The sequence below is a fragment of the Hibiscus syriacus genome, unplaced genomic scaffold (assembly GCF_006381635.1).
Source record: "Hibiscus syriacus cultivar Baekdansim isolate YM2019G1 unplaced genomic scaffold, ASM638163v2 tig00000002_pilon, whole genome shotgun sequence".
Lineage (NCBI taxonomy): Eukaryota > Viridiplantae > Streptophyta > Magnoliopsida > Malvales > Malvaceae > Hibiscus > Hibiscus syriacus.
The window spans coordinates 258,955-285,495 of NW_024061752.1; the positions used below are offsets into that span (position 1 = coordinate 258,955).

General features: G+C 38.6%; 1 protein-coding gene and 2 pseudogenes across 1 annotated transcript; 1 reads left to right on the forward strand and 2 right to left on the reverse strand.

Moving 5' to 3' along the window:
- Window positions 1–369: 369 nt before the first annotated feature.
- LOC120199850 (NADH dehydrogenase [ubiquinone] flavoprotein 1, mitochondrial-like) lies at window positions 370–3,754 on the reverse strand. Its single transcript, XM_039200864.1, has 3 exons — window positions 3,620–3,754; window positions 1,318–2,783; window positions 370–562 (listed from the first exon to the last, which is right to left on the reverse strand). The coding sequence occupies exons 1-2, from the start codon at window positions 3,620–3,622 to the stop codon at window positions 1,329–1,331; spliced, it is 1,458 nt and encodes a 485-aa protein (XP_039056795.1). The 5' UTR covers window positions 3,623–3,754; the 3' UTR covers window positions 370–562; window positions 1,318–1,328.
- A 6,273-nt stretch (window positions 3,755–10,027) lies between these two features.
- LOC120199753 lies at window positions 10,028–13,462 on the reverse strand (annotated as a pseudogene).
- A 3,915-nt stretch (window positions 13,463–17,377) lies between these two features.
- On the forward strand, window positions 17,378–18,602 carry LOC120132041 (annotated as a pseudogene).
- Window positions 18,603–26,541: the final 7,939 nt, after the last annotated feature.

Below are 26,541 nucleotides of genomic sequence, written 5' to 3' on the forward strand. Positions count from 1 at the left end.
AGATATTTACGACATGAACACTTTGATAAAACAAACGAACCCCAAGTTCAAACTTAAAACAAAACTTCATTGGTTCCAAATTGAAGTCAAGCTCGAGTTCAAGAATCGTGCCACTCAAACTCGACTCAATTACACCTGCGACTCCAGAGCTTAGCACAATCCAGGCTATTTTTATTCTATTCACGTTACTTCCATGACCATTCATTTCAATATCTACAATGTAGATGATGCAACCACTTCAATTATAGGGAAACGTTTTATTTTTATCCTTTTGTCAGTTACCCCAGAAACATCTATGATCATTGAAAAACACGGACATCATTGTATGCTCAAAATTGTTCGTTAACTATGTTCATCAAAACAAGTATCAAAACAAGTATCCCCCAGGCATTAGACAAGTTCATTATTTTTCTAAAACATGAAATGTTGTTAACACAACAGCTTAGGATAAAACAAATAATACACTGCCAGACCATCAGATGCCCGAGAGTCGCCTATGCTTCAAGTTTTGAGTACTTCAAGTTTATTCCATAATAGTCACTTGCAATAGGAATATGATTCCCTACATAGCATTAAAGAACTTGTCAAAAAACTTCACATGGTAACTTGGCAATTGCTATGAACTGAATATATGCTGTAAGAATATACAAAGGATAAGAAAACAGGTGATAACATATACTATCCTACTAATTTCCATGGCTTAAAGAGAGGGAAGTAAATGTTAATCATGCACTGCCTCAATAAACTTGTGTCCTATACTGCCATTTTCCACTTGAAAATGATTAAACTTGATTAGGGTATTATGCCTTATGCCTCCTTTGCCGTTTCTTTCACGTTATTTTAACAAAATCATCATCTCGAGACTAGGAAACCAGATACTAATGAGTAAAGAAACTATGTAAAGTTCTTTTGACCATTTCTAAGTGACCAGGCAACTACAGGTAAGGTTGCCACTGCCAGTCGATATGAAGGGAATTTACAATGAATTCCTTGAGGACATTAAAGGAAATAAGTTAATTCTCAATCAGTCATCTGCAGGTATCGTACAATTAAGCACACCATATTTTTTCTTTCTTCTTTCTTCTCATGAAACAATTCATGTACGTACCACAGGTGTGTTGTGAAAGCATGCATAATGTGGATGACAGAAAACAAGTTGGACAATCAATTACATAATTCCATAGAAAAGAAAATTTTCACATAAAAAAATGGAAATTGATTATTATAAATGCCAAAAATAACAAGCTAAGAGTACATATTTCAGAAGGGAAAAAAATGCATTAACAAATTGAAAGTCAAAAAGATGACAGAAGCAACCTGAACAGAAACTAAGCAGAAGCCTCCAGCAATTCCCTTTCAGCACGCTCTCTAATCCTTCTCTCGAGCTCTGGCCTGAAGTGTCGTATTAGACCCTGCACAGGCCAAGCAGCTGCGTCACCCAAAGCACAAATGGTGTGCCCTTCGATCTGCTTGGTCACCTCCTGAAGCATGTCAATCTCTTCCAACTTTGCATTCCCAACTTTCAATCTTTCCATGATCATCCATAGCCATCCAGTCCCTTCCCTGCAGGGTGTGCACTGTCCACAACTCTCGTGCTTGTAGAAGTAAGAAAGCCTGGCAATTGCATCTACTACATCGGTTGATTTATCCATCACAATTACAGCAGCAGTTCCCAGTCCTGACTGGACAGCCTTGAGTGCATCATAATCCATCAGGACATCATCACATATGTTTTTGGGTAAAAGTGGAACAGAGGAACCTCCTGGTATTATTGCAAGTAAATTGTCCCATCCACCTCTGACACCTCCACAGTGCCTCTCTATCAACTCCTTAAGTGGAATACTCATCTCTTCCTCAACTGTGCAAGGCTTGTTGACATGACCTGAGACACAAAACAATTTTGTCCCAGAATTATTCTTCCTCCCAAAACTGGCAAACCACTCAGGACCACGTCTCAATATTGTGGGAGAAACAGCCACTGTCTCCACATTTGTGACGGTGGTTGGACAGCCATATAACCCTGCATTAGCAGGGAAAGGAGGCTTCAATCTAGGTTTCCCTTGTTTTCCTTCAAGACTCTCTAGAAGTGCTGTTTCTTCACCACAAATATAAGCACCAGCACCATAATGGATGTGAACATCAAAATCATAACCAGAACCACATGCATTTTTGCCCAACAGTCCAGCTTCGTAAGCTTCCTTTCTAGCTCTTTCAAGGTTCTTACGTTCATTCACATATTCACCCCTGATGTAGATATAAGCAGCCGTAGCTCTCATCCCAACCCCAGCAATCAAGCAGCCCTCCAATAGTTTGTGAGGATCGTGGCGCATGATTTCCCTATCCTTACAGGTTCCAGGTTCACTTTCGTCAGCATTGACAACAAGATAAGAAGGGCGGCCATCAGATACTTTTGGCATAAAAGACCATTTTAGGCCTGATGGAAAACCAGCACCACCACGTCCCCGGAGTCCAGATTTCTTCATTTCATTGACAATCCAATCCGCACCCTTGAGTACTAAATCCTTGGTTCTATGCCAGTCACCACGTTTCATGGCACCTTTGAGAAAAGGGTCATGCAACCCATATAAGTTGGTGAAAATACGGTCTTCATCTTTTAGACCACCAAAATGGGTTTTCTCGGGTGGCGGAGGAGGGGGTGGCTGTGGAGCACCAGCAGTCGTTGCTCCTTGAGTACTAAATGATCTAATGCCTACTTTCCACCTCTCACTGCCAGCTCTGAACAATGCTGCCCTTTGCAAGGAAAGAATGAGCTTAATAGGTGCCTATGCAAAGAAAGAACAACCGTTAGGAACTTCTCTATTCTTTTTCATCAAACATCTCCACCCCCCCCCCCCCCAAAAAAAAGAACGCGAATAACTAATCAATTTCTTATCTTCCATGAAATGATCTAATTATCAGAAATAAATACAACAAACACACCAACACACTGAAGAAGAAAACAACAAACATGTTAGAATGAAGCAACTGACATCGGACAAGCCTATCAAACAGTCCTAAGGGAGCACTGAAGAAACAACTGGAAGCCAATAATACACTCAGAGCAGCCAGCGGCAACCAAAGTAAAGGAAAGAAAATAACAAAAATACCCATCAACTTCGTTTATACAAATTAATCAGTCCATCAAAACTTAAGTCGACTTCTCTATTAATGTAACTAAACCATTTTCCCGAGCATTAAATTTAGAAACTACTTCCTTGATGCCAAAATACGAGTCACACCCAATTTTGAAGCAATTGAAAAATTATTTATTCCTTGATACTCACCTCAATCTCCTTCCACTGAGATACGCAAATGAACGATCAGAACTAAAATCTACACTAATAAAAATTAATTTCATAAACCTAAAACAACAATCCATCTTCAGTAAGCTTAGTTTCTAGCAAATGAAAACGAAAATTTTCTCTTCTGTGCGCTCATTTTCCACTAGCTTAACCGCATCCAAACAGAATATAACGAAGAAACAAAAAGAAGCAATCGGTTGGATCTAGAACTAAACGCGAAACAAACAACATTTCACGATCAAACAATTAGATGAATCGAAGAAAAACCCAACACGAGTGAAAAACGAAAGGAAAAGAGCTTGGAAGTATGGGCGTACCATAGCGTAAAATGACGCCGACGATCCTTGATGATTCGCGATTCGATTCGACTCGACTGAAAATAATCACAAACAATAGCGGAGGTAAATAGAGGAATTTGATGGTGGGAAATACTTGGCTACGGTGTCTTGTAACAAAGATTGGTGAGGGAAGATCAAAATTATTGGTTGATATGGGGTGGTAAGTGAACCGACGGTCAAAATTTCTTAAGAGAGATTGTGATGGTATTCGATGATACGTTGTGATGGCGTGGATGTTGTTTGAGCCACGATTAAACGGATATGATTAATTGGCCACGTCTACCGTTGACTCGGGCTTTTTCTTGTTATTTTGTAATATTAAAAAATAATTAAAATTATGATAAAAATATAATATAAAATTTATACGATAATAATTATTAAAGTTTTGACATTAAGTAAAACTATGAGATGAGTTGTAAAAAAGAATGATCGCGTGCCATCTAATATTTCGAAATATATTTCTAAGTTCGTTGTTGTTTAATAGGAGTAAAGGGATCAATTTGTGGCAAGCATGCAAGCGAATGATGATGTTCAGGGTGTAACAGCCATGAACAAAGATTATCTCAAGATTCATGGGAAGTTATCTTATGTTGCAATGACTGCTAGAGGATCGTCTATGGTTAAGAACCCCTCTATTATGATGCAAGAAGAAGAGATAGTATTCCAAGATGGATATGTTACCTTAGACAACTCTGGTGAATATCCTATAATATGATTCTTTAATAGGATACATGAATTAATAGATCGTAATATGAAACAAGTTATCATTACTAGGCTGTTGGGAATGAAGATAGGATATAAAGCTCTTATAAACAAAATTTACACGTTATGGAATCTTGTGGGCAACTTCAATTTGATAGATCTTGACAATGATTATTTCTTAATGAAATTCGAGAATCTTGATGATTATACAAGAGTGCTTACTGATGGCCCATGAATAATATTTGGAGCTACTTGACGGTGTAACCATGGTCGAGAGGTTTCACCACCACTGAAAAATACCATCGCATGTCATTACTTGGATTCACCTCCCTGGCTTGTCGTACAGATATGACTCTACAATGCTGATTAAGACAATTGCTAACTCTATTGGAAGAGTTATCAAAATTGTTTACAATACTAAAGCCTGGGAGAGAGGTAAGTTCGTTAGAATTGTGGTCGTCATCGATTTGAATAAACCTCTTGTTCTGTGCATGGGGATCGATGACTTCGTTCAAATGATCGAATACGAGGGGTTGCAGCAAATTTGTTTTGAATGCGGAACTTATGGTCATTCTAAAGAAACTTGCAAAACCAACCAAGAGGAAGCACATATGGAAGTGACCAGCACTAGTTTAGAAAAAGTTGAACATATGGAGTTAGAGAACAATAAAGAAAACCCTTTTGGTCATTGGATGATTGTGCAACCAAGAGCAAGGAAAGAAAGAAACCAGAAACCCCAAAGCAAGAACAAGAAAGAAAGGCGAAAACCAAACCAGGATTCTAGGTTTACACCGCTTCAAGGAGAAATAATGGAAGAAGATCCCAAGGGTAATACCGAGGAAATCCAACCTTCTACCAGTTGTACTGGAACACAAAAGTCTCCCACGAAGATCCACCCATATGTCATTTCAGTGAGAAAAGGAAAGAAAGATGAGGGGTTGAGGGTAAAATAAATAATAGAGAGATCTTAAACCCAGTTGTGGAGAATACACACCAGCTTCATGATAAAGAAACTATTATAAATATTGAAAAGGAAGATACCAATTTGATTGATGTCCCTATTGCGGATGGAGATCTGGTGGAAAGAGATGATCATACTAGTATGCTCAGGATTGGAGAAGTTCAAATTACGGCTAGTGAGGATGCTCGGTCAGTGAATATAGGTTAGTTTTGGGAACTGAGTCCCACACTGGAATCTCCATTCAAGATGATGATATCATTCGTAGCCAGGACACAAGATGGAGAATCAATAGGAAATCCAACCTTAACTCCCGTATTACCAAGAAAGGTCTTAAAGTTAGAAAAACTAAAGAGCCAATCACGCCTAACGTTCCTTTTTTATTAGAATGGTTCCAAAGTTAATCTATGAATTCTAATAATTTGGCTTCCCCGATAGTATGAGCCAAGGTATAAGCCAAGGCCAGCCCGTGGAGCTGATTGATCATATACAAACCCTTGGAAATGAAATGGTCGAATAGGGGATAATGAGTAAGGACAACCTCAATGACCCTTAAAATGAATATTATGTTATGGAACACTCAAGGGGTTATTAAACCCTCATTTAGGAGATATTTCATAGATTTTGTGAAGAACCACAAGCCAAGGATTATAGCTCTGATTGAAACCCATACGAGTGGAAAGAAAGAAGACAAGGTTATCGGCAATATGAGGTATATCAACTCATTCAGAGTTGAAGCTCAGGGGTTCAGTGGAGGCATCTAGGTGTTATGAGACAATTCAGTAGAGGTTAAGATGTTAAATATCTCCAATCAGTATGCCCATGCAAGATATAAACTCAAGAACAGTAACCGTTAGAATTATTTCACTGCGGTATATGCCAGCCCTCATTCCTCCATTCGTAGTAAGCTGTGGGGGATCCTCTCTAAGCTTAAGCCTCGAATTGGATCCTCGGGGTGATTTTAACTATATTTTGAAGCCCAAAGATAGGCTTGGAGGAAACAGACTATATAGAGGATATAGAGTAGACTTTTCTAGGATTTTGTTTTTGATAATGGTTTGATGAATGTTAGTTATCACGGAGAGGATCACTTGGCATTAGGGTAATCTTTGACATTGGCTAGATCGGTGTATTATGAATGTGAGTGGTTGGAGTTGTACCCGAAGACTAGGGTGCACCACCTAGATCGCCTTAGATCTGATCACAGTCCTATTCTGCTTCATACTACTGGTCCTGCTAAAAATAACAAGGAAAACCCATTTCGTTTTATAGTAGTGTGGATGGACCACCTAGATTTCGAGCATTTTCTTAAAACTGAGTGGGACGAGCATGGAAACATTTTGGACAACCTCAACCATTTTAAACAATGCATCAAAGATTAGAACTGGGATATTTTTGGCATTATTCACCAGAAAAAGAAACAAATTCTTGCTCGTTTGAAAGGAATTGACAGAGGCAACTATAATTCTACTAGACTTTCAACCCTTGAAATTGAACTCAAAACCGAGCTAGACACTATTCTGAGGCAAGAGGAACTTCTATGGTCTCAAAGGGCCAGATGCAAGTGGATCGAACACGGGGACAAAAATACAAGATATTTCATACTTGTGCGTTAGCTAAAAATAAAAGGAAATTAATCAATGCCCCTTAAGCTTGATACAGAGAAGGACCAAGAGACCCTAAGGAACCATGTTAAGGAGTTATACGAGAAACTGTTCACAAGCGAGATCACAAATATCCAACCATTTGAAGCCCGGGGTTGTTTCCTTAGAATAAATCTAGAACAACAATATTGGTTAAACAGACCTTTTGAGAACAGTGAGATTAAATAGGCTCTTTTCAGCATGAGTCCTCCTAAGGCCCCAGACGTGGATGGTTTTCACACTAGCTTCTTTCAAAGGAATTGAGATACTGTGGGCGAGAAGGTTTGCCTTTTGGTGAGACAGTTTTTGGATGAAAGGCATTTAGATGAAGCTTTGAACAAAACTCTCTTTGTGTTACTTCCCAAGGTTGACAATCCTAAGACTATATCCCAGTTTATACCCATAGGTTTGTGTTCGGTTATTTACAAAATTATCACTAAAGTTATCATCAATTGTATTAAACCAATTCTATCGGATCTTATTTCTAATAGCCAAACGAACTTTATTCCGGGATGTGTCATTACTGACAACATTATTTTAGCTCAAGAAATTATCTATTCCATGAGGAAAAAGAAAGGTAAAAAATGGTAGTTGGCCATCAAAATTGACCTCGAGAAAGCCTTTGATAGGCTTGAATGACCCTTTGTGGAAGACACCATTGATGACTTGAGGATGCCTTACAAGCTTAAGCTTCAATTATGGAATGCATCAACACTACTTCGACCCAAATAACTTGGAATGGGGAGCTTACTGATTCTTTCATACCATCTAGGGGTTTTAGGCAGGGCGACTTAATTTCATCGTACCTTTTTGTGCTTTGCATGGAGAGGTTAGCTCAAGCTATCTCATTGGAAGTGGAACAAGGAAGATGGAAACCGATCAAACTCTCTCCGAGTGGCCTAGCCATGTCACACATTTTCTTCGCCGATGATATCATTCTCTTTGCGGAGGCTGATATTTCTCAAGTCGATGTTATTAGGAGCACTCTTAAAAGTTTCTGTAATAGTTCTGGCCAAAAAGTTAGCCTTCAGAAGACCAATTTTTTTTACACTAGCAATGTTAAACCGTATACTAGGGAAATCCTTACCACTGCGCTTGGTATTAAGGAGGTTGAGAATTTTGGGAACTACCTTTGGGTTGCTTTCCTCCACAGTAGGGTTACCAAGGACACTTATAGCAACATTATTCAAAAGTAAGAGACTACCTCACTGGATGGAAGGCTAAGTCGCTATCTATGGCAGGGAGAATTTTGCTTGCAAAGTCTGCTATCACTTCTATCATATTATATAACATACAGTCAACCCTGCTTCCCAAATAAACCTGCAATGAGCTTGAAAGGTTGACTAGGAATTTTATTTGGGGCCACATGAATGATAAGAATGGTGTCCACCTTGTTAGTTGGGATGTTCTCTATAACTCGGTTAAATGAGGTGGACAAGGCCTAAAGCATCTAAGGATCCAAAACGAGGCTTTCCTCTTTAAACTTGCATATAAACTTACTAATAGAATTGATCTTTTGTGGGTGCTTGTTGTGCGCAACAAATACAAAATGGACATGTTACTACTAGATGAAATGCAAAAACGGGGAGGATCTCATTTATGGAACAACATTTGCTCGATATGGCCCAGATTCAAGAAGAATATATGCTGGAACATTGGAAATGGGAACCACGTGGAATTCTGGCACGATGAATGGTTAAAAAATATGGGAGCTATTTCCAAGTGATGCAACCAACCGATTTTAGTTGAGAACGACAAATCAAAAGTCAAAGACCTTGTTACCCGAGCGGAAGCTAGGATTGGAACAAGTTAACCCCATTACTTCCTTATCAAATAATTAGCACGCTAAAGGCTACGCCACCTTCGGTGGAGGATAACCTTTTGGTTTCACCTGGCTGGTTAACCTCGGAGAAAAGGGTGTTTTCGGTCAAATCTGCGTACAATATTATTGTAAAGTACAAAACCTTCATAGGGTTAAGACTTTCTTGTGACTTAATAGGAGGAGGAAATTACTGACCAACTCTGAGAAAGCACGAAGACATATGACGTTCGACGAAAGCTGCCCCATGTGTGGGATATGAGACTTGAGGATATTAATCGCGCGCTGAGAAGTTGCCCAGCAGCTTTAACGGTATGGGTGGACATGTTAGAACCAAAATGTTTGGAGCAAACTAGTGTTGCTCACAGCAGGATTAATAACCAGAGTAAGTGGCAAAAACCTGAACCAAACTAGTGTAGGTTAATACCGATGGCACCAGGCATCATAGCACTGGAGAAGCAACTTGAGGGGTGGTTGCGCGGGACCATAATGGAGACTGAAGATAGGTATATGTCAGAAAGGTAGGGATTTGCTCTATTCTTAAAGCAGAGTTGCGAGGCATCCACGAGAGTTTAAGAGTAGCTTGGAGGATTGGTGAGAGAAGGGTAGTTCTTGAAACAGATAACAAGGAAGCTATTAACCTAATTAAGGAAAGATCAGTGGAAAGAAGGCAGCTAACGATTTTACATCACATTGAGAAGCTGTTAAGGAAGACTTGGATGGTGGAAATAAAGCATATTCCTAGAGAGGCCAATAGAGCTGCAGACATCGTTGCAAAGTAGGTGTGGATTTGCCAGGAAAATAATTTCTTTCTGCAAGCTCCCCCAAAGAAGGTGGAGAACATGCTGAGAATAGATAAATCGGTCAGCCAGGCTGACATTGTATCCCCGTTTCTCAACCAAAAAAAAGGTAAAACTATGATTTTCATTTCTTAATTATACTCACAATCCAAATTTAGTGTACGATTTTTATTATTAATTTGAATTAAATAATATAAATATTTGATGAATTCAAATTTAAAATTATAAAAGTTTATTTGTAAGATTTGAACCCTTAGTTCATATTCTTTAATTTAACCTAATATAATTCTTCAACTATAATGAACATTATGCTTTAATCAAAATGATTAACACCATAAAAAAATCACCATGCAAGCACAAAAACCAAAAGTATACCATAATTCAACAAGAAGTATATAAAATAATTAAATTATTGTTATTTTGGTTATTTGTAATGACATGTAAAATTTATTCAATTGTACAAAATAGATAAACAATACAAGATATAGCGATTTCCCTAGTCATTCAGCAAGCTAGTGGTGCTAGGGTTTGTTGGGAGTTGATTTGTATGCCTAGGGATGAGGGTGGCCTTGGTCTTCGGGAGTTGGTTATTTGGAACAATGCTAGTATTATTCTACATATATGGGCCTTGGTGGTTAAGACCAACTCTCTTTGGGTGAAGTGGTTTGAGGCTTATGTGCTAAAAGAGGGCGTTTATGGAGCTTCCGGTTCCTAAAACGTGCAGTTGATCATGTAAGAAGCTGCTTTCTCAATGGAGTGCGACTACTCAATTTGTGGATCAGTCTACGGGGTGTTGGGGACAACCGGGGAAGTATAATGTAAAGAATGTTCGGCAGGGAGTCCGACGAAGGCGTGATAAAGTGCTACGGGTGAGTCTTATCTGGTTTCCTTCTCAAATCCCTCATAACGCTATCATTGCTTGGCTTGCGTTGTTGGATAGGTTGCCAACGAAGGACAAATTGTTGGGATGGGGAATAGAGGTCTAGGGTGGTTATTGTTTTTGCTCGGATGGGTTGGAGTCGAAAGACCATCTATTCTTCGGTTGTTGTTACTCGAAGGAGGTTTGGAGAGGTATCCTTGACTTGTGTCAACTGTTGCGGCGTGTTGGCACTTGGAGGCAGAAGTCTCTTGGACAGTTGAAAAGCTCAAAGGTAAGGGTTTCATCTCTAGTCTGCTTAGGATAGCTTCGAGTGCGCGTGTTTATCACGTTTGGAAGTAGAGGAATGTGAGAGTTTTCAGGGAGCTGGTAGAAGTGCTGCTGATTTGGTTAGGGTGATTAAAGAGGAGATCATGTTGAGACAGATGGGCACTAATATAAGGCAGGGAAGTTTGAATGATAGATTGTGTAGGAATTAGGTAATTGCTAGGTAAAAGTTTTTTTTTTTGGGTTGTTTTCCTTGTATAGGCGCTGGGGTTATTCTTAGTGCGCCCCTGGGGTGGCTATTGTTTGTGATGTAGTAGACTGCTTCTTTGAGTAATGAAATTTTAGCAATTATCCAAATAAAAAAGGTGAATGAATTTTACAACTTGGAGGTAGCACTTAACAATTTGGTCACCAACTCCTTCCTCAGAATCTTACCAGAGGCATTCTTCGGCAGTGAATCAATGAACATCACTCTTCGTATTCTCTTATAAGGAGAAACCTGAGATCAAATGTTCGAAAATTTAAAAGCAAAAAACAAAAAGAAGGGTTCTGGTTAGAAATAAAGCATATGTTGTTTCTTTTCACACCTGTTGGGCAACATGTTCCTTCAATTTTGATTCATCAATGTTGCTCCCTGATTGTCTAACCACGAAGGCCACTGGCACTTGGCCTGCTTCCTCATCTGGAAACCTGATTGTCAATTAGAGAGTCAAGTAAGCAATTGGCAGGTTAAACAAAGTCTTTTCAAGCAATTACTCCAATACAAGCGTTAGTGTCGAACGTGAATATATATTTTATACGAATATATTTAATATTTCTTAATACTTTTATATATTTGAAAAGGGTTAAATTTATAGATAAGTCCTTAACCATAGGTTCGGTAAGAAATGACAACGAGACAGATTTTTGGTCCCTTCGACTCTGATCTGAAACTTAAGAGCCTCCACCTAAACTTGATTTAAATATAATATAATTCGACCCGACATAATGGATGTATAATCCAACCCCGACCCAATCCCACAATTAAAAATAAAACTCAATTCATCTTTTCAGATAAGAAAAATGAATGGTGTAACAACACAAATAAAGTCACATACGGAACAACAGCCGCCTCGACGACTTGTGGATGGGAATGAAGCAAATGTTCCAGTTCAGCTGGGGCCACCTGTTTGATTGAGAAACCAACATTGAAAGTCCATAAAGTTTTTAGTGCACCATTTGAAGAGCTTAGATTCAGAACTAACCTGGTAGCCTTTGTATTTGATCAACTCCTTAATCCTATCTACAAAAACAGGAAACCTTCATTATTAATATAGCAAAGATCGCCGGTTCTTAACCATCCATCTGAATCCAAAGCCGCAACAGTGGCCTCCTCATTATCAACGTATCCTGAAACCCCAGAACAAATTTGTAAACAACAATAATGACTGCTTACTTTTTTGCCACTTAATCAATTAAAGAAATCAATAATTACCCTTCATTACGAGAGGTCCTCTAATCCAAAGCTCTCCGGGCGTTGAAGGAGGTAAAGCGGCACCAGTTTCAGGGTCCACGATTTTGGCTTCGCAATTCGGCATAAGCTTCCCTGTCGCACCTTCTACCTGTGTTTCATCTGGACCCATTGTGCTAAACACCCGCGCCGTTGTTTCAGTTAGCCCATATGCCTTCATCACAAAAACGGAAAAGTTCATAAAATCAAAGCAAACCGTGTTAATTGATTGATTGGCACGGTTATTAAGTGTTGTTACCTGCGCCAGCTGAACTTTGGGCAACCGTTTTTTCAGTCTTTGTATCACACTCCTACTCAAATGAGCTCCGCCACAGAGGAAAACTTCAAGCGAGCTCAAATCATAGGAGTCCATTATCGTAGTATCCTTCACCATCATTACAATTAACGGTGGAGCTAACGCCACGTGGCTAACTCTATACTCCTCGATAATTCCGTACATTTTTCTCAGATCGATTTTCCCACCTACTCCCGTGATCACCAGGCAGTCTCCCGCCGCCATTGACCTCAAACTGATTATTAATCCATAGACATGAAAGAGCGGAACCGTACAAAGAGTAACCATTGGGGAATTCATCACCGGACGCATTCCTCCGGCAATCGCCGCAGTCAAGTTACGGTGAGTCAGCGCAACTCCTTTCATCCGACCGTTTGTGCCGGACGAATAGAGAATCATGGCAACGTCTGATTGGTTCACTTTGATTCCTCTGTTTTCATTTTCCCCACTTTGGCTTCCCATTAATGACTCGAATTCAACAGAGTCTATAGCAACGACTCCGTGTTTAAGCGAGGGGATTTTGTGAGCTGAATCCGACGAGGCAAAAGCGATTACAGGTTTCGAAAGCCGAATTAGGTGAAGAATCTCGGGAACTGTGGCGGATGGATTGACGGGAGAGATGATGACGCCGAGAGATAAGAGAGACAAGTAAAGAATCGGAGTGTAGATATTGTTACGGGTGAAAACCAAAGCACAGTCGCCTTTGGAGAAGCCGAAGCGGGCGCGGAGCGAGGTGGCCAGGTTTCCGAATCGGAAGATAAGTTCGGAGTATGGAATACGTTGGCGCGAGGTGGCGTCGATGAGAACGACGGCGGTAGGGGAGGGAGGGGAGGTCTGGAGCGTACAGAAGAGGAAATCGATAAATGAAACGGGTGCGTATTCGGGTGGGAGCGAGACGGGAGGTCGGACGCTGTGAAACGTCATCGTTTTGGAGCAGAAACCGCTGTTTGGATCGACTAACAAGGTGGCCATTAGAGATTGCAACGGAGTTTTTGCTTTCCTTTCCGATAGAAAGTTGGAGAATGGCAGAGGGTTGGTTTGAAACTGTTTTAAGCATGAGCCTCCGTGTAGCGAACACTATACTATCAATAAAAGGGTAAATTACATCATTTGTCATTAACTTTTAATTTCTTTTATATAATTTCAAGTTAAACTTTAAAATTTTGATTATAAACATTTAATTTTATTTTTGAATTCAATTAAAGAATTGAATTATTAGGTTTAAAACAACGTGATGACATGACAGTTTAGAGTTAATGTTTGTTTACATAATTATAAAACGTTGGATATTTGAACATTTTAAAAAGAGAAAAATTATAAAAACAAACATTAATTAATATTTTATGTGGATATTACGTAATCCTATCCCATTACATATGGGAATAGGATCAACTAATTTTTATGTGGATATTACGTAAACATTATAAAACATGCACTTGATAAGGCCAGTTTATTATAGCCTCTTGAAAGCAATGGATCTTTCATCAAGGCGGAGAGTATAATACCCTAAAGGCATGTCCCTGTCGAGTCTACGAACTACATGGTCTTCATCCTCCAACCACAACGCACGTTTAGTTCTCAATCTAAAAGCTGATTTAATTGCTCTCGGATGGCATCGGCAGTACCATCTATACCGATCCTTCTGGTGTAGCCCCCGAGCTCGACAGTTACAACCCTTCCTCCATATGCTCGACAGTCCCCACCTTCCATAAAGGGTGTGAAAGAGAATAGGAAGCGAATACAAAGAATTCCACCAAAATTAAAATTTTCGTGTGAGATGAGATTTGGGAGCCAATGGTCATAATCAAAGAGTGTTCAACACAAGCAAATTCAGTTGAGCAAGTTCGAAGAAACCGTGCCCGTGTCTTACCAACAAAAGACTCTGCAAAACCGTCATAATTAAAATTGGTTCAGCAAAAATTCTAACAGAATTTACCATTTCCGGATGTCCCTCTCCAACTCCAAGGAGGAACTCCATTGGCTGCAACTGCATCAGCTGCAGCGATAGCAAGAGGATGCCCATCATGATCTAAACGTCTTTCAAGATTAAGCGTTGGCCTACGACCTCTAGCTGCACACCAGAAAGCATAAACAAAAGGAGATCCTTTAACCTTTTGAGTTAATTAGATTAGAAAAGCAAAGCAGAAAATACAGCAAGTATGACATGGTGAATAGATGAAAGACACAGTTCAGTAAAAGGTAGTTCCTACATGCACAATCGTTGTTTGACCGACAAAATAAATAGATGAAAGACACAGGTAACAGTAGTGGCCTTACAAAAAATACGCAAATAACTTGTCCCGCAATAGGAGTTTCAAGATAGAAACACTCTTCTCTAATTATGCCTCATAAAGCTCCTAAATACAAGCACGAAGTTGATAAAGATTAATGGCATTGCATCCACTAGATTCTATGAATTACCCAAATTAACTTGAGGAGAAACATTACCACAAACACATAAAGGAGTGAAGCATAAGAATCAAGATAACCAGAAGAAAGCAAACTCGAATTGAAACAACAAAATACCTTCAACAAGACCAAATGATATGCCAGCATCCTCAAAACCTGCATGAACACCCCCGATTATTGAAGTCAAACCATATCGGTAACGAGTATTAAAGTCATATTAATAGCAAGAAAGACATGATCTATGTTCCTATAAGAACAATGAAACAAAGAAAAACTATCAGGTAGCCTACTTGAACACCCACTATGAAGAGAGATAGAGAGAGAAGACACCGTAATCTCCAAAAGGAGGAGGCTAAATCTTATGTACTTTTTTCATGAAGTGATATGCAACAGCAAGGTATTATGTCCGCGTAAAACAACCTTGGAAAAGCATCCTCAAGGTTTGGAACATTGATCAAACCAGATACGACAACAGAGAGGAAATCAATAGACCACAAATAGATAACTCTGAATTCCAGCTCTTCCAAAATATTCTAATTAAAAAGCTAGTATTCTAAATTTTAAGGAAACCAGAGAAGCCTAGTGCATTCACGCTGTATCTGGAAATTTGCTTTGCAAATTACTCATTCCCGTTCTATTCTGCTCATCTTGACTTGTACACAAGTAAATTGAACCCCATATGATTTTTCAACACAAGACCCCTTGTTTCACATGTACATATAATACATGTTGAATATTTACCAATCTAAACTCCATAATAGAAATATATATCATTTAAAAGCCACAGTTGTTTAAGTTGTAACTTTATAAGGATACATGAACTAAAACAAGCCTTCTTCAGTCAAAGCACACATTAAAACCATAAAAGAATCAACAGGAGAAAGAAGAAGACTATCAAGACCTTTCCAGTCGAAAAAATTCTTACAGTTAAAGAACCAATTCTATTTCTTTCTTCAACCGCAATTAGTACTATCATCTTAACCTTCTTCAGGGTTATATTTCCATAACAAAGTCGAAGTATATACAGTGGAAACTCATTAAAGTCATGCCTGTTAAAAGAGAAAGCCAGCAAAAACCATCATTTAATAACAGCACAATAACAATTTATTATAAATTCAGAAGATTGTTTTTATATAAATTTTAGCAGAGGAAGACAGATAGAAGAAGAAGAAGAAGAAGCGCGGAGTAGAAGCTTGGGCAGAGTAGAAGCTTGGGCAGTGAGTGTATTATGTGTAAACTACACGTTTAGTACTGCAATTACTATTTTTGTTGTGTTTTGGTCACCTAATTATTATTCCTTTCAAACTCATAATTAACATTAAGTCTTGGTTTCATTTTGATCACCGTCATTACAAAATTAATAGCATAAAACTTAGCTGAATCTGTTAGAAGAAATAACTAGACATACATAGATAGGAATAGATAATGGCTAAACCAAACATTTTGTTTAAGCCATAGACAACATAGATCTCATGCAAGAAAACACACAGAACAAACGTTGTACTCCAAAAATAACCTAATAAGAAAAGGTCAAACGAAGAACGGTTGTTGAATGCTGGTCACCCACAAATTAACCAAGTTTTTGCCAAACTTGTCTTCTCCGGTCAAACCAAAACCTGATATAAAGAGAAGCACTTAACAATAGATTTGAAGAGGGGGGATAGGAAATACAAGAAGAGATGGATTCTGGGTTATCGTGGGCTGATCAATGGGATCCAAATCCAGACTCTGGAACGGAAGCTTCCGACTACAAGAAGAAGAAGAAGGAAGGTTCCGGCAAGGGCAAGTTCAGCAAGTCGTTTCTGAGTTTCAAATGGATTAAAGAATTGAAGAAGAAAGGTAAGCAAAAGGAGAATGACAGCAAACAAGAAGAATAAGATGAAACCTTCCCATGGATGGATCCTGATCATAACACTGTACAGATTCTTGTCCATATACTGATCTTTGTATTATGGTTTTCTACGTATACCCATTTGATTCAAAGATGAAGTTTATGTATGTTTATTACTAAAGTTCATGTTCCCAAAGGAATAAACATGTTGGAAAACAAGACATGCATACATATGTTTGATCGATGATTTATGAGTCTGCTTTGCTTTGCTTGTCTCGTTGGACGTTGAAATGAGTTTTTACTTTATGTAGGATAATTAATGGATTCGGTTTAGGATAATAACCGTTTGACAATAAAATTAAATTCAATTGAGAAAAATAATAAAGGTAATGAAAGTTTTGGAATAAATTTATGGGTAAACTACACAAATAGTCACTAAGTTTTTAGTAAGTTTTCGTTTTCACCATTGATGTTTCAAAAGTCACAAATCGGTCACTAACGTTATCGTTTGTTACAAATTGATCCCTCAACATTAACAGGTTGACCGTTGTTGGAATCCCTTTAACAGGTGCTTTAACAAATATTTAATGAAAATTTAATTAATAAATAAATTAATGGGGAAATCAAGGTTTAATAATAAATTTGTTCATTTGTTGTTTTTCAAACATACCATCTTCACTTTTGTTCTTCTGTTATTTTTTATGCTCAAGCTCAACAATGGAAACAATCAAACTCAAACCAGCTTTCAACAATGGCAGCCATAAGAGCAAATTAGCAAGAACTTTTCAAAGGGTCGTCAACCTGAGAACTACCACAACAATTGCTTCAAGCAATGGGATTGGAAATGGCTCCCACGGCGGCTCTGATGTTAACTGAATAGGTGCTGCCTTGGAAGCTCTGGTAGCCATAGTTTTCGCCAGTGTCATTTCCATCAAATCTGCTTATGCTAAGCTACAAATGGCTCAAAACCCTTATAACAACGACGCCATTCAAGCCGCCGACCAAGCTGTCGTGAAACAACTCAAAGTTCTTTCGGAGCTCAAGCACAAGTTTTTAAAGCATGAGCTTGATGTTTCACCACAAGCCAGTTTGATACTTGCCGAGATCCAAGAACAACAAAGCTTGATGCGCACTGGCGAGATCAATATCAAGAAGCTGGAATATGATATCGAAAGAAAAGTTGCAGACATTGCTTTACACCATAAACAATCAAAGATTGCACCTTTTAAACAGGTCCATGGAGAAGAAACTAAACGAAAGTGGGTTTATTTCAATGTTCGATAATATCAAGTTCACAACGTTGAATCCAAGTGATTTCGTTCAAGTTTTGCACTTTACAATGAAATCTGTTCGTAGTTTCGTGAGGTTGATGATGAAGATAGCAAAATGGGATGTTGATGTAGCTGCTAAAAGTATTGAACCCGGTACCATTCTGGCAAAACAAAGCCATCGATGCTTTGTCTTTGAATCTTTTGTGTGTAAAACAATGTTAGAAGGCTTCGTTTATCATGATTTCGGAGTCACAAAGGAAGAATATTTCAACGAATTCAAGAGCTTAAAAACAGCTCAGCCGAAATCCTTTCTAGTTCAAAACCCAGATTCTTCTTTTGCTAAGTTCGCTATGCCAAGTACCTCAAGCTTGTTCATCCTAGAATGGAATGCTCATTTATTGGGAACTTGAACCAGAGGAAGCTTGTTATCAACGGTAGGTTTCCAGATACGGCTTTTTTCACAGCTTAATCAGAGATGGGAAGGCGATTTTAGCTATTGTGTTGCTTGGGGTTTTCGACGAGTGAACAAGTTTCAATCTTTCAGGTGAAGAAGGATGGTAGATTTTCCTTTCTCTCTCAAACCCTCTTTGAAACTCTCTGAAACTGATTCTCTCGTGGAGGAATGGAAGAATAAAAGGTTTAAAGATTTGAAAATGGTTAGACCTTTTTCTTTTATTATCAAACCTTGATTTCCCCATTAATTTATTTATTAATTAAATTTTCATTAAATATTTGGTAAAATACCGGTCAAAGAGATTCCAACAGTTCTCCACTGTGGCAGTCAACCATCCAGGTAAGCAGATAACGATCCACGTGTGTTTTCCGTCACGCCTGTTAACGGTTGTTAACGTCGAGTGATCAATTTGTAACAAATGTTAACATTAGTGACTTCTGAAACATCAATAGTGAAAACAAAAACTTACTCAAATATTAATGATCATTTGTGTAGTTTACCCTAAATTTATTAATGAGTTTTGCTTTGCAGCTCAGTAATGGAAGAAAAGATGTGATGGTAAACAGCTAGTTACTTTTTTGTTGCGTATGAAAAATCGTTGTTTACTATTTGCCGAAGTCAATATCATAATATATGTTCAGGTCCGATGATTTGAGTACGAGAGAGAATAGAGATACAAAAGAGAGAGGTTTGGATATTACGCGACTCTTTCCTTTTAAGAGATATGCATTAACTCTATATATTTAAGAGAAAATCGCCTCAGTGACCAAAAAAAAGTTATAATATACGATTTTAACCAACTTTTTTTGGATTTGCCAAAATGACCAACAAAATCGCAACGCGAAATAAAAATCGCAACGCGATCCCCAGAATCGCAAATCAGTTTCCAAAATCGCAACGCGATTCTTGAAAATCGCAATGCGATAGTACAAATTCGCATTGCGATTTTCCAAAATCGCAACGCGAATATGAAAATCGCAACGCGAACACATAAATCGCAACGTGTATCCGTATATCGCAACGCGTATCCGTAAATCGCAATGCGTATCCGTATATCGCAACGCGTATCCGTAAATCGCAACGATAATCCATAAATCGCAACGAGAATCTGTAAATCGCAACGATAATCCGTAAATCGCAACGAGAATCTGTAAATCGCAACGATAATCCGTAAATCGCAACGAGAATCTGTAAATCACAACACTGAAAATTTGGGTATATAACACTGAAATCATAAACTAAATCCCTAAATCGCAACTCATTCCATCTCCATCTATCACTCTCTCCGGCGACATCCGTTCCTATATCCAACGACATCCTTCCCAATCCGGCAACAGGTTTTAGTTTCGCAGCTCGTCTGTTTAGTAAATTAATTTACAACCATGAAATCATCTAATGTTGATCATGTTTGGATAGATTTGTGTTTTGGAGGGTCATGGGATAATGTTCATGGTGTTTTACAATATATGCCTTTACCCATGAATCTTCAACTAAAATTGTCTTTACAAAAGTTAACTTATGAAACTCTAATGCTACGTGTTTCAAATAAATTGAATTTAGAGCCCCTAAGTGGATTTAGGCTATCTTATCAGAGAAATGGTAAAGTTTATTTGTTAACCGACAATGAAGATGTTGAACAATTCATTGCTTACATTAGTGTTTCACAAGATGATGTTACATTGTATGTTGTTGAACCTAGAAGTAGTATTGTTGGGTCAGTAGCGGGTAGTAATCAACTAAGTTTTTCTCAAAACCCACAACCTTTCTCTAATCCAAATCCCAATCAACTTTCAGCACCAAATTCCGGTTTTCGTATTGACCAGTTAGACGATGATGAGCCAACAGAAAAAATTGTGAGTACTAGTCAGTATTCGAAATTTGGTCTTGGTCAATATCCGGACTTTGATATTGGTCAATACACGGATTTTGATATTGGTCAGTATTCGAAACATTGGAACATCGTGTTACACCATGGACTGAAAAAAAGATAACGAAACGTGTTGTGAAGTCAACGTCATGGAGAGTTGAACCATGTTCAAACACTTTGTTTCAAGTACTGGATAATAACTTAAATGGGCTAGTCGATCTAAATGCAAAGACGTGTAGTTGTATGAAATGGCAAACATCTGGTTATCCGTGTGGCCATGTTATAAAAGTTGCTCTTCATTTAAACCAAGATGATTCAAGCGCATACGCTATGGATTGCTACACTACAGAAGTTTATCGACAGACTTATGCCGAGATTGTCTACCCTATTCCACATCATTCTGAGTGGGACATACCAGATGACTTACAAACAGTTTTGCCACCAGCCATGGACAGAAGGCTACCTGGCCGACCAAAAAGTCACGATCGTATACCGTCTAAGGGTGAAGAGAAGAAGAGATCGACATGTAGTCGGTGCAAGGAAAGTGGTCATACAAGGTTGACATGTGGATCACCAGTGCCATCAAAATCATCTTTTCCTCTACCAAAATATGGATCCTCATCAAAATCCAAAGCTCATATGGTGTCAAGCAAAAGGCAACCATCTTCAAAATCCCAATCACAATTGGCTTCACCTTTTGGGACTGTTAACTTAGGTGATTTTTAAATGCAAACGTTGTATTATGTGGATTTTATGTGTGAACTTTTAACATTTTCAGTTGAATTAATGACTCAGGCCAACCATTTTGACTTAACCAACTCTTGTTATTCAGTTGTTATCACTATTAGCATGCATTTGACTATCGCAACACGGAAATTACAATCGCAACGAGAGAATCGCAATGCGAAATGAAAATCGCATTGCGATTCTCTCGTTGCGATTTTCATTTCCGCATTGCGATTTTCATTTCGCATTGCGATTCTCTCGTTGCGATTTTCATTTCGCATTGCGATTTTCATTTCGCATTGCGATAGTCAATTTTGCCTTCAACATAATGCAGATTGAAATCAACAAAATCGACCATTACATTTCGCAATGCGGAAATGAAAATCGCAACGAGAGAATCGCAATGCGAAATGAAAATCGCAATGCGAAATGAAAATCGCAACGAGAGAATCGCAATGCGAAATGAAAATCGCAATGCGAAATGAAAATCGCAACGAGAGAATCGCAATGCGATTTTCATTTCGCATTGCGATTCTCCCATTGCGATTTTCATTTCCGCATTGCGATTTTCATTTCGCATTGCGATTCTCTCGTTGCGATTTTCATTTCGCATTGCGATTTTCATTTCGCATTGCGATAGTCAATTTTGCCTTCAACATAATGCAGATTGAAATCAACAAAATCAACCATTACATTTCAATCAATTAAACAAGCACAAATAAGAATTATATTCGCATCAATTACACAAATCAACTTTTACAAATCAATTAAACAATCAAAAAATAAGCAATAATTCTTATTTCCGATCATCTACTATTGAATCAACTTTTACAAATCAATTAAACAATCAAAAAACAATCAATTAAACTATTGAATCAACTTTTGCAGCCATACATCATTTTCACGCAGTTCACTTCTGAGATTAACCTGCAGAAACCAAACATTTGCTCAAACAACACTTTCTACACATCTAAAACCTACAAACAGCAAATTATTGAATTCTAGGTACTTAACCAAACATTTTCAAACCAAAAGTATATAAACTTACCAATTGTTTATGGACATTTTTATAACGCGGATGTAGGTAGGCAGCGTCTCGTATATATCGATTTAGCCATATAATGCCGAAACCACAAGCCTACTGCAGCTCTATCTCTATCGGTGGGAGGTAGATACTTGATGCTTCCCGTCGTCAAACGCTCCAACGCCAAGCATACGAGAGGACCACAATCTCCTCTGGCTCCGCTCGTTTGTTGTGGCGCGGTCTCGTCTCTAATAACTGTAATATTGAGCTTCTTTGGCTTCTTGTTTCCAGAACGAGTCCAATAATTGATCGCATCCAAGAATTTAGCCAAATGAGAGCTCCATCCCTTAATAACATCTCTTAAATCAGCCAATGATATGTAATTTATCATGCTGTCATACACCATTGTCTTAAGGGATGGGAGCTGAAGCTCGACGAGAATCCAATGTTTACGTTCCAAAACAGGGATAAACACCTGCAATCATAAGTAATAATTCATTCATTTGCGCACTTATTTTATAAAACCTTTAAACTCAATCTAAAATAAATACTAACCTTATCGACCTCCCACCATGCAGGATAAAGTTTAGCTTGTCCATTGCCCAAATCAAATGATTCATTTCGTGCATTCTTCAAGTGAACGGCGTGAAAAGACGTCGGCATAATTGTATATCGTATATTTTTATTTTTCTTAAGTTTTCTTATTATTAGAAGACGTGTCACCCACGCATCGATATGCTGTTTTACAAAAAAAGACATATATTAGTGACTTACATAAATTTAAAAAAAATTAATCAAATTGAAATATAAGAAAAATATAAGACTTACCCCCCCATCGAAATAGCCATTGTCTTCGACCCCTAATAATACGCCCCACCAAGACCGATCAAGCAACAAATAGATATCATCGGTGAGCTTGCATATGTCAGTGAAACACCCCTGGCTCCGCTCATGTAGATAAAAATCAACAGCGGTCTTAGCCCAAAGGGTGTTATCCAGAATTGTGTCCGGTAGTTGTTCCCTCTCCTCTTCAGATACCGGTATGGTACTGGCCGGTAACTCATACAAGAGCCAACTTGAATCCATCATGTCCGGCACGTCAGAGGGTTTCTCAAGAAGCCTACATATGACGCCATGTGAATCGGGCTCTTGAATGGTGGGAGGGACCTCTTCAATGATGACAGTGGCCTCTTGAACGGTGGGAGGGGACTCTCGAGGAATGATAGGGGGGGCCTCTTCAACGATAGGAGTGGACTCTTGAGGGATGACAGGCGAGTCGGGCTTCTTCTTGCGGTGTCTTCGCACTATTGGGGTGTACGGAGACTTAATAGCACGTGCACGCTGTCTGATGCGTGAACTCCGTCGTGCAAGCATAACCCGACGTAAAGCATCCACTCTATCGGGCCGCTAAATAATTAAATACAAAAATCAGTAAATAAACAGACATGATATTTAAACAGTGAAAACAAAGACAAATATGTTTCAAACTTGCATTGTATTCACCCAAGTCATTATTCTATCATAGTTCACAAAATGCATCAGATAACAAAGAAAAATATGTTTCAAACTAATACCCTGAAGTTAGTATTTGTCTTTGTTTTGTCTTTTGGTTGAAAGTAAATTTATCCATTCAAGTTTCAATTTGCAGAAGAAGAAATAGTTTACTTTCGCAACACGAAACTTAAAATCGCAACGCGAAACCAAAATCGCAACGCGAAACCAAAATCGCAACGCGAAATGAAAATCGCAACGACAGAATCGCAATGCGAAATGAAAATCGCAACGAAAGAATCGCAACGCGAAATGAAAATCGCAATGCGATTTTGGTTTCGCGTTGCGATCTTGTCGTTGCGATTTTGGTTTCGCGTTGCGATTCTGTCGTTGCGATTTTCATTTCGCGTTGCGATTTTGGTTTCGCGTTGCGATTTTAAGTTTCGTGTTGCGAAAGTAAACTATTTCTTCTTCTGCAAATTGAAACTTGAATGGATACATTTACTTTCAACCAAAAGACAAAACAAAGACAAATACTATTTCACAGTGTTAAAGAATACACAGTTTAGCAGAATTGGCAGCAACCGAACAAATTTACTTTCAACCAAAAGACAAAACAAAGACAAATACTATTTCACAGTGTTATAGAATACACAGTTTAGCAGAATTGGCAGCAACCGAACAAATTTACTTTCAACCAAAAGACAAAACAAAGACAAATACTATTTCACAGTGTTAAAGAATACACAGTTTAGCAGAATTGGCAGCAACCGAACAAATTTACTTTCAACCAAAAGACAAAACAAAGACAAATACTATTTCACAGTGTTATAGAATACACAGTTTAGCAGAATTGGCAGCAACCGAACAAATTTACTTTCAACCAAAAGACAAAACAAAGACAAATACTATTTCACAGTGTTAAAGAATACACAGTTTAGCAGAATTGGCAGCAACCGAACAAATTTACTTTCAACCAAAAGACAAAACAAAGACAAATACTATTTCACAGTGTTATAGAATACACAGTTTAGCAGAATTGGCAGCAACCGAACAAATTTACTTTCAACCAAAAGACAAAACAAAGACAAATACTATTTCACAGTGTTAAAGAATACACAGTTTAGCAGAATTGGCAGCAACCGAACAAATTTACTTTCAACCAAAAGACAAAACAAAGACAAATACTATTTCACAGTGTTATAGAATACACAGTTTAGCAGAATTGGCAGCAACCGAACAAATTTACTTTCAACCAAAAGACAAAACAAAGACAAATACTATTTCACAGTGTTAAAGAATACACAGTTTAGCAGAATTGGCAGCAACCGAACAAATTTACTTTCAACCAAAAGACAAAACAAAGACAAATACTATTTCACAGTGTTAAAGAATACACAGTTTAGCAGAATTGGCAGCAACCGAATAAATTTACTAAGCAATCTAAGTGAAATGGCTAATCTAAGTGAAATTACGAGTAAATTTATCATTAAGTTAAATATGGAAAATCTTAAACTTACCTCGTTGCGTAGAGTATGAACCTCATTCTGCAACGATACTATCATCTCACGTAGAGCGGCAACCTCACCACGTAAAGTTGACACCTCCACACGCCATGCACCATCGTTATCGCGTAGAGTACCGATCTCCTCACGCAAGGCATTGACCTCATCACGTAACTCCCTTGACTCATCCCGTTGAGGTGGAGGTGGAGAACAGGGAGATAGGAGTCGTGGCATCTTTGCCGGTCGCCTATCATGAGGTGATGGTGGAGAAGAGGCTCGATGATGTGACGGGATAGGTGATGGCTCTCGTTCTAGAGGTGTATAGTCGGGTCGATCGGGTGATGGCTCTAGGTGAGGTGATGGCTCTCGAATTGGAGGAAGTGGATGCTGCTCATCATCCGTGCCATCAAAAAAATTCTGACTAGCTTGCCACCAATCAGTGGCAAGCTCTTCCTCCGTGGGTGTCAGTCTTTGTAATGGAATGTTAGCCTCCTAAAATATAAAAACTCAAACAAAGTTAAACGTCTACTATTAATAACTTGTTTATATATTATATGAAAGTATTTGTGTTAACTTACATTATTTATTGTGGCATATGGTATTAAGTCTTCCCAATCCAACAGAGTTTTCATCTTCCAGGAAATAGCCCTGGGAATATCATTTGACGTTTTTATTGCATATGTACGCATGCTGGGGAAAGCCTCGAATATCCAAATCTACAAACAATATAATAACAAAATTAGTAATTGTTAAATAATTAATTATAATTTTAGAAACATTATATAGAAATTCTTACCTTAAAGGCCCAAACAAAGCCTGACAAAGTGTATTTGGACCCATCGCCCCGCAAACTTTTGCGGTCATCAAAGGCAGACGACAACTTAGTCCAGGTAGCTTTCCATATATACGAACCCCACGGAAACAGATTCCATGCATTCAGGTCCTCTACCAATATTATTAGCTCCCGATGAATAGGTTGTCTGGCCTCTCTGCCTAAAAAGCCGGCATACACAAGTAGTAGAAGGCATACTCGGACAACATCGACGTCATCCATCCGAGTGAAACCAGCTTTCTTATTAAACAATTTCTTCAGGTCGTCGACATGTAGGTTCGGCTTCTCCATTGACTCATCCGGAAAAACCCGGGATAACCATGATGGGCGGGCGATATGACGAGTGTACCGGCCTACATCATCGTGTCCGAATCGTAGACCAGTGATTAAGCAGAACTCCTTCCGCCCAAAACAAGTATACGCTGGTGGAAAATAAAACCATATCTCTTCCTCACCACGTTGTATACTGTCGGGTAGATTTGATGTCATGGTCTGAAGCCACAAATGGGTCAAATTAGCATCTCCACCCGGATGCTGTACTCTCAGCCATGGCCCGAAGCAGGTTTCCTCAAACAATTGTCTTTGAGCAGGTGAAAGCTTCTTTGCAATTGTAGTGGCCAGGCTGACTTTATTTCTCAAGG